Genomic DNA, 18,552 nt, shown 5'->3' with positions numbered 1-18,552 from the left:
CCCCACAAGCAATAAAGCACAATGATAATCTATAAACTTCCACTGCTATAACAAAATGCTTTGCAAGCTTACTAACCTTCCACTGAGACTCCGGCGAACCGATGATCGTTACCCTGCGTTCCGTCAGCTGGTCAACCGGTTTGTCATGTTCGAGTGGGGCAATCTTCACAGAGGCACCAGAAAAGCGGATGATGTTGCGGATGTGTGTACCTTTTGTTCCAATGATGGCACCAACAGCATTATTTGGGATGTAAAGGTAAGTTGTTTCCTGCAGAGCAGTAAAAAACATGTCAACTAACTTCTGCACTAAATAATAAGCACCGTCCTTTGACACACACACACACACACACACACACACACACACACAAACAAAACCAACGAAAGTGTATAATACATTGACATACAGGTTCATTATATCCATTCCACAGAAGGATTGGTTTTCAAATAAAATATTAAATGAAGGCTTTCACAATGGTTGTCTTAATCGGTGGTGAATCATCTGGGTCATACTGTCATGGTCATTATACCTAGCAATAAATTTTAGATGACCAACTTGCAAAGTGGGATAGCTCAACAAATTGTTATTTTTGACAGGGCAGCAGCAGCATCAAAAATGCAGTAGGCATGTTAATGATAAGCTAGTGAAGATATAAATACATACTGTATTTACGCGACTATAAGACCACGGTTTTTCCCAAACTAGTCATTTGAAAAATACGGGGTCGTCTTATATTCATAGATTTAACTATTACTGCCGAGATAAATGTTTTCACAGTGTTTAATACATCAATACAGGGGTCATCTTACATTTACAGATAAAACTGGCTACAGACGTTTCACACAAATTTATTTTGAAGAGTTCCGAAAGGTAGAGATCAGCAAACGATCCTTTCATTTGAACAGGCTTGAAATTTCCCAATACACAGAATCACTCATAGTGTCTATCTTCTATCAGTCATGTGACATTTGAATAACAGCATTAGTGCAATGGGTGGGTATGTGAGAAACTATGAACTAGGCACTACAACAATCTAATGCTCTTCTTAAAACATTAACAATCTGGTGAAACAGAAGAAAACCAACTCTCAAACATTTGATGTCTGAATAGGTTTGCTATTTAAAGTTCTCATACAGGTATGGGTACCATATACATTTATGTTGCTTTGCAAGTAAAGGTAACACTCAAAGTTGAAAATCTTGTCCTTCAAAACCCATTACACCACTCGGAACCCAAGTTAGTATCTGCATCACAGGTGAAAATTTGGTAGCTGTTCACATATTAGTATATTGGGGGTAAACATTACCAGCATTTAATGAGCTTTAGAACCAGGTGGTAACAGTCAAGCGAAATGAGAAAGAAAATTAATCTAGAATTAACTGTCTAACAAATGAAACAAATTCATCAAAGTGACTCCAACTGATATTGCAAGAATAAATAATAGCAGAAAGACATGATGTGAAGATAATACCAACAGACAGCACTAAATCACAGAGTGAGCGAAAGATCGAGAATTGGACTAATTTGTGATTGCGGTCCTTTATTTATATATTTGTTATTGTTGTTACATATGTCCTGCACCCTACAAGATATGGACATCCATGTTTGACTGTTGCTCAAGCACGACACTACAGAAGGCGGGCAGTGACACGAACTTAGCTGAGAACTACGAGTGTGGGGATGCGAATGGTGAGTGGGCAGCAAATTTTGTCTGGCTGTCACCCGTGGGAATCTATGAAAATACACCACGTTTCAACTGCTGTTTGCCGGAATCCATTTGTATTCAGAATTGTATCAACTTTAAAACTGGCCGGATACTCAACAATAGCATACGTTTCTACTCAAGATGTTCAAAGTCTAGACCATGGCCAGTGGCATTTTTTCATGTTTCGTGCAGTAATGTTGTCGGCACTCACTGTGAAGTACGTTGCAAAGGTTTAGTGTGTGCCAGCTGCTGGTTCTACACAGCCAATGAGAGAGGCAAGCAGACGATGATATGTTGTAAGAGAAGACATTTTTAACATTCTCATATCAGTGTAGGAGTGAAATCCACAGTCCCCACCACAACCAAAAATTTAAAAAACAATTAAAACTAAAAAATATCAACATACTCTGAAGAAACAACCAAATTTTTTAACAAAGTTAAGTTTCACAGCTCCCCTGTTGGGATTAGGGTAATGATTAAAAAGTGTACTACAGATGACAGGCTAAACAAAGCTGGCAGTGAAGATAAAAATTAATGTAAACAATTCCTTTTTGTTTATTTTATTTCTCGTTGTATTATCAAAACAGTCAACCAATACATGGTGTAAGTTTAGAATTGGTTTTATGGTAACATTTAGGCAGATCCTTTAGTCAGTAAAAGCATATAATTTTCTTTTGTCAGAATATGTCAGGAAATAAATATTTCTGAAGGAGCTTCTTTAGAAAAAGGGGGTTTGTCTCATACTCAGGGCCATTTTATACTTAGTAAATACAATATTACACTAACTTAAATGAAATTATCATAGGGCATTACCGGTCAGAAGACTCCGTATGGGGTGCTCCGCCACTTATTGCAAGATTTTCTGTTTGATGCCAAATCGGCAATTTGTACACTGATGAAACCGAGAGGAAATAAAATGATTAGGGCAACACTAACACCCACCCAGGAATCAAATCCGACATCCTGCAATCTGGAGGAAGCTGTCAAATGAGAGAGAGAAATAGAATTAAAGTAAGTAAACTGTTTATTGTTTCAAAAGTAACTGCCATAACTGTTAATAAATTTATCCTGGTGAGAGAGAAGACAGTCCACACATAAGCAGAAAAATGTTTGCGGTTGTCTCGGAACCATTAGCGGGCTCACACGTCGCCGAAGTTGTTTCGACTACACTGCAAAAGCTTTGTCAGCGAGCACTCCTGATTCTTGGAGCCCTGAAGAAAGCCATTCATGGACACCGATTTGTTTCGGACGAAGTGGTGCATACTTGGGTAATGTCATCAGTCTGTAGGCAACCGGAAATATTTTTCTGTAAAAGCACTGACAGTTCTGTTCCACAGTGCAATAAATGTTTTACAGTTACAGTGATTGCTTTTGATATAATAAACAGTAACTTCCTGTCTTACATTTGTCTCTCTCATTTGACTACTACTAATAAATTGACATTCCTAATGTAATATGTAAATAACCTGATCAGATATCATGAATATCTCACAACTGGACTCAGAAGTTCCATTCGTGTTTTGTACACAAATAAAAAATAAACACACTTATTACAATGCACTACATTTTAGTTGCCTTGGCAGCATTACTCCCAAATATTAAATCCTTTGGTACAGTTTTTCATACTTCCGAAACAAAATTGTTAAAGTAATATCATACATAGCCACAAAGCTTGACAACTTGTAAGATGGATAAACTGATGCAAGTGGCAACTAGGTGGTGTAAAGGGAATACAGGAATAGTATATCTAATAACAAAGATGATGTGACTTACCAAACAAAAGCGCTGGCAGGTCGATACACACACAAACAAACATACACACAAAATTCAAGCTTTCGCAACCAATGGTTGCTTCATCAGGAAAGAGGGAAGAAGAGGGAAACACGAAAGGATGTGGGTACAAATGTCTGCTTGTGTCAGTGTATGTGCGGTTGGATATGGGCGTGTGTGCAAGTGTATACCTGTCCTTTTTTCCCCCCTAAGGTAAGTCTTTCCGCTCCCAGGATTGGAATGACTCCTTACCCTCCCCCTTAAAACCCTCATCCTTTCATCTTTCCCTCTTTCCTGATGAAGCAACCGTTGGTTGCGAATGCTTGAATTTTGTGTGTATGTTTGTGTGTCTATCGACCTGCCAGTGCTTTCGTTTGGTAAGTCACATCATCTTTGTTTTTAGATATATTTTTCCCCACGTGGAATGTTTCCCTCTATTATATCCATATAATACAGGAATAGTTGGATTCAAATTAATGATATCAATATAATGGAAGGAAACATTCCACGTGGGAAAAATTATATATAAAAACAAAGATGAGGTGACTTACCGAACAAAAGCGCTGGCAGGTCGATAGACACACAAACAAACACAAACATACACACAAAATTCAAGCTTTCGCAACAAACTGTTGCCTCATCAGGAAAGAGGGAAGGAGAGGGGAAGACGAAAGGAAGTGGGTTTTAAGGAAGAGGGTAAGGAATCATTCCAATCCCGGGAGCGGAAAGACTTACCTTAGGGGGAAAAAAGGACAGGTATACACTCGCACACACGCACATATCCATCCACACATACAGACACAAGCAGACATATTACTACTGGCAAAAACAGAAAGGATGTGGGTACTTGTGTCTGTATGTGTGGATGGATATGTGCGTGTGTGCGAGTGTATACCTGTCCTTTTTTCCCCCTAAGGTAAGTCTTTCCGCTCCCGGGATTGGAATGACTCCTTACCCTCTCCCTTAAAACCCACTTCCTTTCGTCTTCCCCTCTCCTTCCCTCTTTCCTGATGAGGCAACAGTTTGTTGCGAAAGCTTGAATTTTGTGTGTATGTTTGTGTTTGTTTGTGTGTCTATCGACCTGCCAGCGCTTTTGTTCGGTAAGTCACCTCATCTTTGTTTTTATATATAATACAGGAATAGCTTTGATAATGAATAAAAAAAATAGGAATGTGGATAAGCTACTACATACAGCATAGTGGATGCATTATTGTAGCCAAGACAGACAAAAAAACCCAAGTCTACCACAGTAGTACAAGTTTACATGCCCACTAGTTCCGCAGATGAAGAGACTGAGGAAATGTATGATGTGATAAAAGAAATTATTCAGACAGTTTAGGGAGCTGAAAATTTAATAGTCATGGGGGACTGGAAATTGATAGTACGAAAAGGAAGAGAAGAAAAGGTATGATAGTACGAAAAGGAAGAGAAGAAAAGGTAGCAAGTGAATATGGACTGAGGTTAACGAACGAAAGAGGAAGCCGCCTGGTAGAATTTTGCACAGAGCACAACTTAGTCATAGCTAACACCTGGTTCAAGAATCATGGAAGAAGGTTGTATACATGGAAGAGGCCTGGAGATACTGGAAGGTTTTAGATAGATTATGTAATGGTAAGACATAGATTTGGGAACCAGGTTTTAAATTTTAAGACATTTCCAGGGGCAGATGTGGATGCTGACCACAATCTATTGGTTATGAACTGTAGACTAAAACTGAAGAAACTGCAGAACAGTGGGTATTTAAGAAGGTGGGATCTGGATAAACCGAAAGAAACATAGGTTGTAGAGTGTTTCGGAGAGAGCATTTGGGTACAATTGACAAGAACAGGGGAAAGAAATACAACAGAAGAAGAATGGGTAGCTTTGGGACATGAAATAGTTAAGGCAGCAGAGGATCAAGTAGGTGAAAAGACAAGGGCTAGTAGGAATCCTTGGGTAATGGAAGTGAGATTGAGTTTAACTGATGAAAGGAGAAAATATATAAATATGGTAATGAAGTAGGCAAAAAGGAATACAAACACCTCAAAAATAATATCAACAATCTGCAAAATTGCTAAGCAGAGATGGCTAGAGGACAAGTGTAAGGCTGTAGAATCATGTATCACTTGAGGTAAGATAGCTACTGCCTACAGGAAAATCAGACACTGACATCAAGAAGAATGTAATAAATGGAAAAACTGATAGAAGCCAACCTCGGGGAAGATCAGTTTGGATTCTGCACGAATGGTGGAACATGCGAGGCAATACCGTGAAGCAAAGGAAAACCTATGTTTCTAGCACTTGTAGACTTAGAGAAAGCTTTAGACAATGTTGACTGGAATACTCCCTTTCAAATTTTGAAGAAGGTAGGTGTAAAATACTGGGAGTAAAAGGCTATTCACAATTTGTACAGAAACCTACTGGCAGTTGTAAAAGTTGAGGAGCACAAACAAGAAGCAGTGATTGTGGAGTGAGAGAAAGGGTTGCAGCCTACTCCTATGTTATTCAATCTGTATATTGAGCAAGCACTAAAGGAAACCAAACAAAAATTTGGAGTAGGAATTAAAATCCATTGAGACAAACTAGAAACTTTAAGGTTTGCCATCAAACATGGTAATTGTATCAGAGACGGTAAAGGATCTGGAAGAGCAGTTGAACGGAATGGACAGTGTCTTGAATGAGGATATAAGATGAACACCTACAAAAGCAGGACGACGATAATGGGATGTAGTCTAATTACATCAGGTAATGCTGAGGGAATTAGATTAGGAAATGAGACAAAGTAGTATATGAGTTTTGCTGTTCGGGGAGCAAAATATCTGATGATGGTCAAAGTAGGGAGGATGTAAAATGTAGACTGGTGATGGTGAGGACAGCATTTCTGAAGAAGAAAAATGTGTTAACAACGAGTGTAGATTTAAGCGTCAGGAAGTCTTTCTTGAAAAGTATGTGTATGGAGTGTAGCCATGTACGGAAGTGAAACATGGACAGTAAATAGTTTAGACAAGAAGAGAATAGAAGCTTTTGAAATGTGCTACAGAAGAATGCTAAAGATTAGATGGATAGATCACATAAATAATGAGGAGGTATTGAATAGAATTGGGGATAAGAGGAGTTTGTGGCACAACTTGAATAGGAGAAGGGACCAGTTGGTAGGACATGTTCTGAGGCATCAAGGGATCACCAGTTTAGCATTGGAGGGCAGTGTGGAGGTTAAAAATCGTAGATGGAGACCAAGAGATGAATACACTAAACAGATTCAGAAGGATGTAGGTTGCAGTAGGTACTGGGAGATGAAGAAGCTTGCACAGAATGGAGTAGCACAGAGAGCTGCATCAAACCAGTCTCTGGACTGAAGATCACAGCAACTAGCAGCAGCTAGGTCGCTTAAGGTTAAGGAGGAGGGACGGATCTCTCATACCCGAGGCTTACTCACCGTGCCGTCACCGGCCGCTCCGGGCTGGCCCCCTGGCTGGGCAGGCACACCTCCCGGGTACATGGAGGGGTACGGCGCCGGGCCCGAGCCGTACAGTCCCCCTGGGAAGCCGGCACCCCGGGCGCCGTACCCGATGCCACTCGTCGCCATCATCGCCATCGGGTGCAGTCCGGGGAACATCACGCTCTGAGGCTGGAAGTAGGAGTGCGAGTTAAATGCTGGCTCTGACTGGATATGTTTAGGACACTTTTGAGATAATACTGTACCATCTGTAAACCTTCAAGCTTTCTATTAATACTGACCACAAAGTCATTCGTTTGACTCATTCCGTAGATCCCTCCAACGAAAACCTTCGGAAATGTGCCACGACTCTAGATATACATTGACGCGAGACGAGGAAATTGTAGAAACTTAATGTGTACACAATAAACCGTCACTGTACCACTTTATGTTAGTCACAATTATACTACCTAAATTTAGTCGAGTAAACCAGTGTTGCCAAATGCCTAAAAGAAAATACTGCAGGAAGCACCACCACCTAGTGGTTCCGACACCACTCTTTGAAAATTCTCTGCCGATATTGTCAAGACATTTTAAATTAACATGCGAGTACTTTCTGCTCATGTATACGTACCTCAAACAAAACCAAGTAAATTAACATGTGAGACGGTATGTCTTCTTACTAATTCTAGTCAAAATTAGTGCCTCTATCGGAAACTCCCATACTCTAGCTGTCTATAAATGAACGAGTGTGACGGATTTCACATACGGGGGAAGTCTGTCAGAAGTTAGGTAAGATCATCTTCTCAAGAATTAAGGTTATCGTTATTTTCTATCAATGCTACTTGAAATCACATTCCATTTTTCTCTCAGATATTCATTTAGGCCTTCGTGTGGCAACGAGAGCAGAAGAGCCACGCCCGACATCACGAGCACAGCAGAAAGACCGCCGGGCCGTAAATTAGGGAATATTGACGACCCAAATGTACGACAGACAATAAATTTAACTAAATAGATATTATTTTTAATTGCATTTGTTTTATCAGTTAAATGTCAGACTGTCAAAATCAGAATTGTCGTATGTTAAGAGAAGACTAAATTGTCCATTCAATTCATTTTCAACTTGTTGGACCGCTCCCTTAGTAGAGTCAAAAATTAACTAATATCAAAGGAGTATCTGTCAGGAGTTGACATCATATTGCAAATACAGAAGCGTGCGAGTCACAAGCTCTCGCACAGTGAGTGACCACTGAATGTCTAATCGCTACTGAGTGAGAAACTTGCTGCTGGGACACTACACTACGGACCCATAGTGAGTCAACGTGCAGAATACCCTGTTATGTAATACAGCTTTTTGTCATGTCAGTCTGCACCTGGACATCATCATCTTATTGTGTCAGGTGTTTTCACACCTTTACCACTTCCAACTGACAATCTTTTATGCCTTCACACATTTCTAAAGTATTGAACTTTCTTTTAGAAAAGAGCTTCAAATGTTAATGTAGAGTTCTCATTCTCTAATACTGGATGCATATAGAGTGAATATTTTGCCCACCACGAGTTATGCTGCCTCGACACACACACACACACACACACACACACACACACACACACACACACACAATTTGAAATTTTCAAATACCGTTAACAATAATACAAAATAGAGAAAATCAAATTTTTATTACCCTAAGAGGCATTAGACAGCCAACGAGCAACTGCACCGGGTTCTGCAGTCACTTAGTAACAGACTAATTTTAAAGAAAGTGCTACACTGTGATAAAGGCTGGTGTCTCCTGTTTTACTTCATAGTTGATTTAAGATTTACTTGATTATACTGGCAGTTTTCATGGAATGTTTGCAGGACATTACTACTTCTCATTCAGCTTTATAACACTACCAGTTTCCAAATAGGTAAAACTGTTCTAGCCCTAAATCTCTGTACTGAGGTAATTCGTACAAAGGCCAGTTAATGGGTAATGGTTTTAATTTTCTCTTAAATTGCTATGGCTACCCAATTACTTCATATTAGAAGCCACTTGCAAAACTTCCTGCCAGAATGCATAATTTTACTACAAAACCTAGACAAGGAGGCAAACTAAATTCAAAAATTTTCTCATGTTTCATACCATGTCTATGTAACTTTCTGATGAATTCCAACAGATTTTTAATGCTGGCAACAAATGTAATGGAAAGTGAGTAAGACTTCCAAGATCCTAAAACAGCTTTCTGCAACTTGTATGGTTATCCGCCAGAGTGGCTATGCGGGGGAGGAGAACGGCAAACCAGATTTCCCAATTAAAAGTTCATTTTTTTCCCACCTGAAAGTACATTTTTACTGTGTTAAATGATAACATACTTTCCCTCATAGTTGAACACTGAAGGTTTCATCCAACAGACAGCACTTCCCAGCACTTTAGCAAATGAGACCCAGCAAAAATATACATTATGTACAGATATTTGATGTGTGACAACATTTGCACTGCATATTTGTGTATTACGAAACTATAAACACAAATTCCACCAAATACTGCACAGCAGCTTCTGAAGCATCGAAATCAATATTGTGACACGCTTTCGTCAGTAAATTACAGCTAATGTCAGGTCATCTCGCCAACCAACGACGGCAGATATTCAGGGCACAGGATATGTGATGTATTCAGCCAGCAGCAACATCACTGTTAAGAAGTGTTTACACACAAATAAGAAAACTTAATGGTTTAAATCAATATGCATACAGTATAGCTCCAAGAAAAGTTAAGGTTTCACATATAATATATTTCTGACAAGCACGAATTCAGATTTCACTGCTGTACACTGAAAATTTCGTGGATTACCTGACTTCAATACATGTTCCATCAAGCACTTACTTTTCCACAGAAAAGCCCATTATATGTGAAACTGATGATGAACTCACTTCACACCTTTTTTTAAAGGATAATTATGCATATTGCTATAATTATTGCACAATTTGTAAACTATGAAAGAATTAAAACAACCATGAAGAACTAATATGAAAGAATTAAAACAAGCATGAAGAACTAACCCCTTTTTTAGCTTGTATTACCCTTTATATCACAAACAAAGATACTACTAAGATTAAGTAATGACAAAATTTTTTAATGAGAGTCTAAAGCTCCATAAGAAATTCATCACACATTCTAACACTTAATATAATTCATCTTGTATAATGGAATTTATTTTTAAAGTAATGCTTCCAAAACCACCATTCACAATATTTTCCCGCAACCTGTTAACAGCCCTGCACACGAGCAATGGATCACAGTGAACTGTCGCACGCAATATCGCTCGCCACAACATCCCACAAATGGGCAATCTGCCAAGCAATTGCAATCGATATCATTAGCATCACTGAGTTGAGAAATTCTAGTATGGAAAATGAACTATGTTTCCAGCAGTTGCAGTTGATTTCTGTACCCCTACGAACACTTGCAAAACAAATTTAAAACAGACTATAAATCTTGGATCTATACGTTACTTTACAGTATATATTACGTTCTCCACAGAACGTTTCAGCTGTAACTAGTCCTCAATTCCTTTTCTTTTTCGTCAGTCTTATTGTTTAATTGTAATCTAAAGACATATACAATTTACTCTATGTTTCTCTAGAGATAATGTCAACAGCAGCACTAGTGATAACTACATCTCTCGTTATAAATTGTATGAAGGAGAACTGGGTTACACAAAATGACACAGGAACTGATTACAACTGTATAATAGACGTACACTAAACATTTAAATTAAAATGTTCTTAACATTACAGTAGATACATATGTCATTTCATTTACAAGTTAAAAGCTTTAATAATGCATGTAATTACTTCATAAATAACACAAACAAGCAGGTTATCATGCCATCTTCTTGGAGTCCCCTTACATACACTATGTGATCAAAAGTATCTGGACCCCCCCCCCCCCCCAAAAAAAAGTTTCATATTAGGTGTATTGTGCTACCACCTACTGCCAGGTACTCCATATCAGCGACCTCAGTAATCATTAGACATCATGAGAGAGCACAATGGGGTGCTCTGCAGAACTCATGGACTTCAAATGCGGTCATGTGATTGGGTGTCACTTGTGTCCTATGACTGTTCGCAAGATTTCCACACTCCATTAACATCCTTATGTCCACTGTTTCCTATGTGATAGTGAAGTGGAATAGTGAAGGGACACGTACACCACAAAAGCGTGCAGGCTGACCTCGTCTGTTGACAGACGGAGACCGCCGACATTTGAAGACGGCCGTAATGCGTAATAGGCAGACATCTATCCAGACTATCACACAGGAGATTCAAATTGCATCGGGATACACTGCAAGTACTATGACAGTTAGGCGGGAGGTGAGAAAACTGATTTCATGGTCGAGCGGCTGCTCATAAGCCACACATCATGCTGGTAAAAGCCAAACGACGGTTCGCTTGGTGTAAGGAGCGTGAACAGTGGAAAAATAATGTGTGGCGTGACGAATCACGGTACAGAATGTGGCGATGCAATGTCAGGGTGTGGGTATGGCGAATGCCCGCAGAACGTCATCCGTCAGTCAATGCAATCCAAATATATGGCCATATATGTAACTACTTTTTTTATACTCTCATGCTAACTCGAAACCTATCCAAGTAGTTTCATACATGACAAGCCTGGTGGTTTACTGGCAAATCGCACAGAGATTGTGGGAACTAATCTCAGCCGGGCCACAGATTTTTCAGTCTTTGTTTTAACTTAGTCTTCACCTCTCAACAATGAGGAATCACCAGAAACAATATGTGATTTGGATTCCTCATTAAACTGTAGGTTTAACAGTTGGAAACTGGGGTAGCTCAGGGAAACGCAAGTCGCCGAAGTGGGGTCCAATGAACACACTCGCACAGGGCCACTGAGCCACACAAAATTATTATTCTTGCCATGTCATGGGCAGTGTCATTTCAGTTGCCTGAGACTGCACAGTCAGTGAGTGAGTGTGTGTGTGTGTGTGTGTGTGTGTGTGTGTGTGTGTGTGTGTGTGTGTGTGTGTGTGCGCGCGCGCGTTATGAAGGCCCTGTTGAGCAGAAGTTCAATTTCTAACAGTCTTTTTGTTTTGCCTATATGCGACGCAGCATCTCCGCTATATGGTGACTACTACTGGTGACTTCCAATTCCCACATCAGTTCTCAGCTACTTATACTTGAGAACATGAAAATTTCGCATTTGCATTGAATGCAAATACAGATGTGAACTCACCACAAAATTCAAAAACATGAAATTATCTAATAAATGCTATTTTTAGTAAAATTTTATGCAGATAAACTATTTTATCAAAACGTAAGCAATTTTCAGGTACCAGTATTGCACGACATCTGATCAAGTGCAGTTTGGAAAAATGTGCATCAGAAGTTGTTGGCAAAAATAAAGAACACACCAGTGCATCAACGCGCAGACACAGTGCACTCTAAGCTCCAGTGCCACATCAGCTGTGGGCGACTGGACCGTGTCTATAATATATAGACCACACACAGCAAGGTAAGACACTACCACGGAACATAGGATTTAGAATAGAGAAATGTGTACTTTTGTCTAGCAGTTACACATCAAAATTTGGTATAATGTGAACACATTAATGTGGCAATCTTAACTGCTGCAGGAATTGGGCCTGAACTATCTCTTTTACAACACTGCCAATGTCGGCACGCTAATACACAGTAGTTGTTAGCGAATACTTTGTATACTCTGCATTGCTTTTCACTCTCTTCTTTCGAAGCTAGAGAAGAGACTACTGCTGGTCCGTAGGAGTCTCATTACAAACTTTGTAACAGCACAATTGATTGCAGTCCCTGTGACCGTACTGCTTTTTCAAGTGCTCAGAACATGAGTGTAGGTTGGCAACGCTGATAAGTATGTGTTGAACAGCTATGAATTTCCACAAAAGATGAAGATCTCACAGAAGCAAACATTCCAGTCCAAAATTCATATTAGATAGAGTAAAATCTACTTATCTCTTCTTGTTATATTCCCAATCATAACTTTTTACTCAATTTGAATAAAAGGAGGGCAATTTCAATAACAGTAGGTGTCACTGTCACTTTCAATAAAAATAAACGTTATTTTGCTTCATGCCCCTAAGTTTAATGTTTTTAATAACTGGAGAGAATCTGATTTGCATTCTACATTGATCTGTGTTGTGAATATTGTCATTGTCAATTTCTAGGTGGTTGATGTCATACCTAACTGCAGTTGGAGACACACACAATGACAGTCGAGTCTGGACTCTTTCGGGCACCAACGTCATGCATTCTCCAACGCCACTGAGCATTCAGTAGTGTTCTGAGAGCTCCGCTGTGAATGTCACACCCAATGCAAACACTAAATGCAACCGTAGCTAGTTATATAGTGGATTTTTATTCCATTTGTTTTGTGTTGTCTCGGGTGATGATGGTGGTAAACGAAAAATTCTACACAAGCAAGTGAGACAATTCGCACTATGCATGATTACGCCAAGCACAAAGCACATATACGCATGCACCACAACTTTTGCAACAATGCAAGCCCTCAATGTTTCTTGACCTGCACAAACCACCATCATTTGTGGATTGGATTACAGCTGTGTCTACTTGGTGTTAAGACGTTAGATGCTCTCCCCCTAGACACGGCTGAAAATCCTTCATGTGAGTTTACAGCTGAAGTACACTAATAATATTTATCAGTTTTAGGAGACTATTAATGACCTGGTTTTCAGTCCAAAGGCTCATTTAATGCATCTCTCCACACTAGCATATCCTCTGCAAGTCTCTTCATCTCTGCTTAACTATTGCTCTCTGTATCAACTCAAACAGGCCTACCATGTTCAAATCATAGTTTTTGTCAGTCCCTCTTCGATGTCTCAAATTAACTGAATGTTTCAGGATGTGTCCTACCAACTGATACCTTCTTTTAGTCAAGTCCTGCAACATGTAATAATATTCCGCTCTCCCTGACCCAATTCAGTAAATCTCTATTAGCTATCCGTTTACCCCCCTACATTTCCATGTCTAACTTTTAATCTCTTCTGTTCCACCACATTTCACAAGCTTCAATTATCCATACAATTTATTGTGCGTAGATTAAATCAGTCATTTATTTGTTAGTCTACTTTACAGAAACACCAAGCAGTGGCCACTTCTGCCTGTTAACATACACTGACTCATTTCATGACTATTTCCACACGCCCGAAGATTTCCTCCACTACGGCATTCAAGCAACACTTGTGTGAGTGAACAAAAGACTCTTAGGTATCTACATTAGGTTCAATTAAATCAGGGCCTTACAGCCATCGCCTGCAGGTCGTTCTCGTAGCTCTGCCGCAGTTTGGCACTGATCATCGCCTCCGCCTTCGACATGTTCTCGATCGTACCCTTCACAGTTATTATCCTCTCCAAGTTGAAGCTGTTTATGTCATTTATGCTGGAAAACAGAAGAAACATGATACATCAGTAAATACAAATTGGAGAAATACTAAAGCAGATCACAGTAAGAAGCCAGCCTAAACATAATATGGAGCTATACTGAACATTTTCATGAAACTGGCCTAGTGGGAATACTAACAGTACAATGTGGAAATGGTGTGACACTAACAGTTACAATTTAGCAAAATAGGCTCTTCCTTCCTGAAAAGTTAGCATCAAAGTGAACATATATTTTTCCTTCTCGCAATTTATTTTTGTACAACAATCCAATAAACCTACACAAATGCCCTGCAAAACACTGACATGCACGACAGATGGACTGTTTCTTGTTCTGTTCACATGCAGAGTGTGAACAGAACTGCTTAAACTCCTCTGTGCATGCTGCAGTTAGTCTAATCTTGTCTTCATAAGCCCTACAGGACTATTACGTAGGAGGTCACAGTACATTCCTCTATTCGCCATTTTAAAGATATTCCTTGAAACTTATAAGTATGTTTTGCTTGATATTCAAGTGTCTGCCAGTCCAGTTCCTTCAGCATCTCTGTGACACACTGCCACTGGTCATACAAACCTGTGACCACTTGTGCTGCTCTTCTCTGCCTATGTTCCATATTCCTATTTCATGTGGATCCTACACAGTTAAGCAGTATTCTAGAATGAGTCACATGAGTGTTTTATGCACAATCCATTTTCTAGACTGGTTGCATTTCTCTAGTATTCTATCAATGAACCAAAGTCTGCAACCTGCTTTACCTACAACTGAGCCTATGTGATAATTCCATTTAATATCCCCACAAACTGTTATACACAAGTATTTGTATGAGCTGACCGATTCCAGCTGTGACTGACTGAAATTGTAGTCATAGGATACTACATTCTTTTTTGTTTTGTGAAGTGCAGAACCTTATATTTCTGAACATACAAAGCAAGTTGCCAGTCTTCCTACCACTCTGAAATCTTATGATGTGACTACATTTGCACAGCTTTTTTTCAGAGTAATGCACTGTAAGTAACCGCGTCATCTGCAGCAAGCTCAGGGTTACGCCCATGAATAGCAAGGGTCTCAGCACACTTTCCTGGGGAATGCCTGACATTAACTTTCATACCTGTCAGCAACACTACAATAATGTGTGTCCATTGTACCAAGAAATTCTCAACCCAGTCACAAATTTCGCTTAATACCCTTACAATTTTACTTCTACATCTACATCTAAACTCCACAAGTCACCATGAGGTGCATGGTAAAGAGTATGTCCCAGTGTTCCAATTTTTTAGGTTGTCTTCCTGTTCCACTGAATGCCTTTGCGCCTGTAGTAACTATTCTAATCTTATCCTCACAATCTCCTTTGTAGACTGATTGTACTTCCCAGTATTTTACCAATAAATTAAAGTCTACTATCTGCTTATCCACGACTGAACCTATGTGATCATTCCATTTCATATCCCTACAAAGTGCTATACACAACTATTTGTACAAGTTGGCCAATCCAACAGTGACTCACTGATAAAAGTCACAGGATACGTTTTTTCATTCAGTGACGTGCAAAATTTTACATTTCTGAACATTTACAGCAAGTTGCCAATCTCTACACCATGTTGAAATCTTACCAAGATCTGACTGAATATCTATGTAGCTTTTCTCAGATAGTACTTCATTATAGATAACTGAATCTGCAAAAAGCCTGATTTTACTATTAAGATCATTAATATAGAATGTCTATACAAGGGTGATGTACTTCAGGGCAATATTATGGAAATGGAAGAAGATGTAGATGAAGATGAAATGGGAGATATGATATTGCGTGAAGAGTTTGACAGAGCACTGAAAAACCAAAGTCGAAACAAGACCCCCGGAGTAGACAACATTCCATCAGAACTACTGACAACCTTGGGACAGCCAGTCCTGACAAAACTCTACCATCTGGTGAGCAAGATGTATGAGACAAGCGAAATACCCTCAGACTTCAAGAAGAATATAATAATCCCAATCCCAAAGAAAGCAGGTGTTGACAGATGTGAAAATTACCGAACTATCAGTTTAATAAGTCACAGCTGCAAAATGCTAACGCGAATTCTTTACAGACGAATGGAAAAACTGATAGAAGCCGACCTGGTGGAAGATCAGTTTGGATTCCGTAGAAATGTTGGATCACGTGAGGCAATACTGACCCTACAACTTATCTTAGAAGAAAGATTAAGGAAAGGCAAACCTACGTTTCTAGCATTTGTAGACTTAGAGAAAGCTTTTGACAACGTTGATTGGAATACTCTCTTTCAAATTCTGAAGGTGGCAGGGGTAAAATACAGGGAGCGAAAGGCTATTTACAATTTGTACAGAGAGCAGATGGCAGTTATAAGAGTAGAGGGGTATGAAAGGGAAGCAGTGGTTGGGAAGGGAGTGAGACAGGGTTGTAGCCTGTCCCCGATGTTATTCAATCTTTATATTGAGCAAGCAATAAAGGAAACAAAAGAAAAGTTCGGAGTAGGTATTAAAATCCACAGAGAAGAAATAAAAACTTTGAGGTTCGCCGATGACATTGTAATTCTGTCAGAGACAGCAAAGGACTTGGAAGAGCAATTGAATGGAATGGACAGCGTCTTGAAAGGAGGGTATAAGATGAACATCATCAAAAGCAAAACGAGGATAATGGAATGTAGTCGGATTAAGTCAGGTGATGCTGAGGGAATTAGATTAGGAAATGAGACACTTAAAGTAGTAAAGGAGTTTTGCTATTTGGGGAGCAAAATAACTGATGATGGTCGAAGCAGAGAGGATATAAAATGTAGAGTGGCAATGGCAAGGAAAGCGTTTCTTAAGAAGAAAAATTTGCTAACATCGAGTATAGATTTAAGCGTCAGGAAGTCGTTTCTCAAAGTATTTGTATGGAGTGTAGCCATGTATGGAAGTGAAACGTGGACGATAAATAGCTTAGACAAGAAGAGAATAGAAGCTTTCGAAATGTGGTGCTACAGAAGAATGCTGAAGATCAGATGGGTTGATCACATAACTAATGAGGAGGTATTGAATAGAATTGAGGAGAGGAGGAGCTTGTGGCACAACTTGACTAGAAGAAGGGATCGGTTGGTAGGACATGTTCTGAGACATCGAGGAATCACCAATTTAGTATTGGAGGGCAGCGTGGAGGGTAAAAATCGTAGAGGGAGACCAAGAGATGAATACACTAAGCAGATTCAGAAGGATGTAGGTTGCAGTAGGTACTGGGAGATGAAGAAGCTTTCTCAGGATAGAGTAGCATGGAGAGCTGCATTAAACCAGTCTCAGGACTGAAGACCACAACAACAAAAACATCATTAATATTCAACATGAACAGCAATGGTCCCAACACAATTTCTCAGGGCACACCCGAAGTTACTTATACATCTGACGACGGTTCTCCATAAAAGATAACATGCTGTATCTTCCCTACCAAAAAGTCCTCAATCCAGTTACAAATTACACTTGATACCCCATATGATCCTGTTCTTGACGATAAGGACAGGTGTGGTACTGAGTCAAAAGCTTTTTGGTGTTTTTAGTCAAAAGGCATAAACATTTTCAGATTAAAAAATTTTGGGAAATCCATCTTTGAGGCACATCTGAAAGGGCATGCCCATTCAATTACACATTAAAGACAACCTTCAGATCGTACACATTGTCAACAAAGGAAAAAATGAATTTGCTTTGATGAACTTTGAATTTACATCCAGAACAACAACTCCCCATATATCATCATCAATGATCAACCAAACCTAGCAAGTAACTCTTCTCACAACCACCAATCATGAAACTTTTGTTATTAAACTTTGGGGAAGGGCCAGAAACTTAAGATTTGATAATTCTTTATTTAAATTTGCTACAGTTCTGTGTAATTTATGCTGAGCCATTCATTTTCATACCAGACCTGTGCTAAAAGTGCTTATCGAAGCAAAATTCCTGCGACGCAACTGCGCAGTGTCCACAATGCTCACACAAAACAGTCTTACTAGGTCTGTTCAAAAAATTCCGGAAGTTTGTCCACAAAGTTCTTCTACGCTTACCTTTTAGTTAATGTGCACGGTCTTCCTCAAAATACTCTCCTTCACAATTGATACATTGCCCCTAACACCATTCCCACTTCTGAAAGGAGTCTTGGTACACCTCTTTCTGGACAGCATGAAGGACCGTCTGCAAATTTTCTTTGGTCTCTTCTATCGTTGAAATCATCATCCTTTCAACGGGGTTTTCAACTTTG

General features: G+C 39.4%; 1 protein-coding gene across 1 annotated transcript in view; it reads right to left on the bottom strand.

The window, feature by feature from the left end:
- The window catches only part of LOC124553767 (insulin-like growth factor 2 mRNA-binding protein 1), an 885,110-nt gene that overhangs the window by 31,512 nt on the left and 835,046 nt on the right, over window positions 1–18,552 (bottom strand). Inside the window, 3 exon segments of the mRNA XM_047127703.1 lie at window positions 77–268; window positions 6,889–7,080; window positions 14,183–14,318. Coding sequence (XP_046983659.1) covers window positions 77–268; window positions 6,889–7,080; window positions 14,183–14,318 — 520 coding nt within the window.

Source organism: Schistocerca americana, chromosome 11 (genome assembly GCF_021461395.2).
Source record: "Schistocerca americana isolate TAMUIC-IGC-003095 chromosome 11, iqSchAmer2.1, whole genome shotgun sequence".
NCBI classification, from domain to species: Eukaryota; Metazoa; Arthropoda; class Insecta; order Orthoptera; family Acrididae; genus Schistocerca; species Schistocerca americana.
The sequence above is the reverse complement of the archived record's forward strand: the minus strand, read 5'-3'. Positions and strand labels throughout refer to the sequence as shown.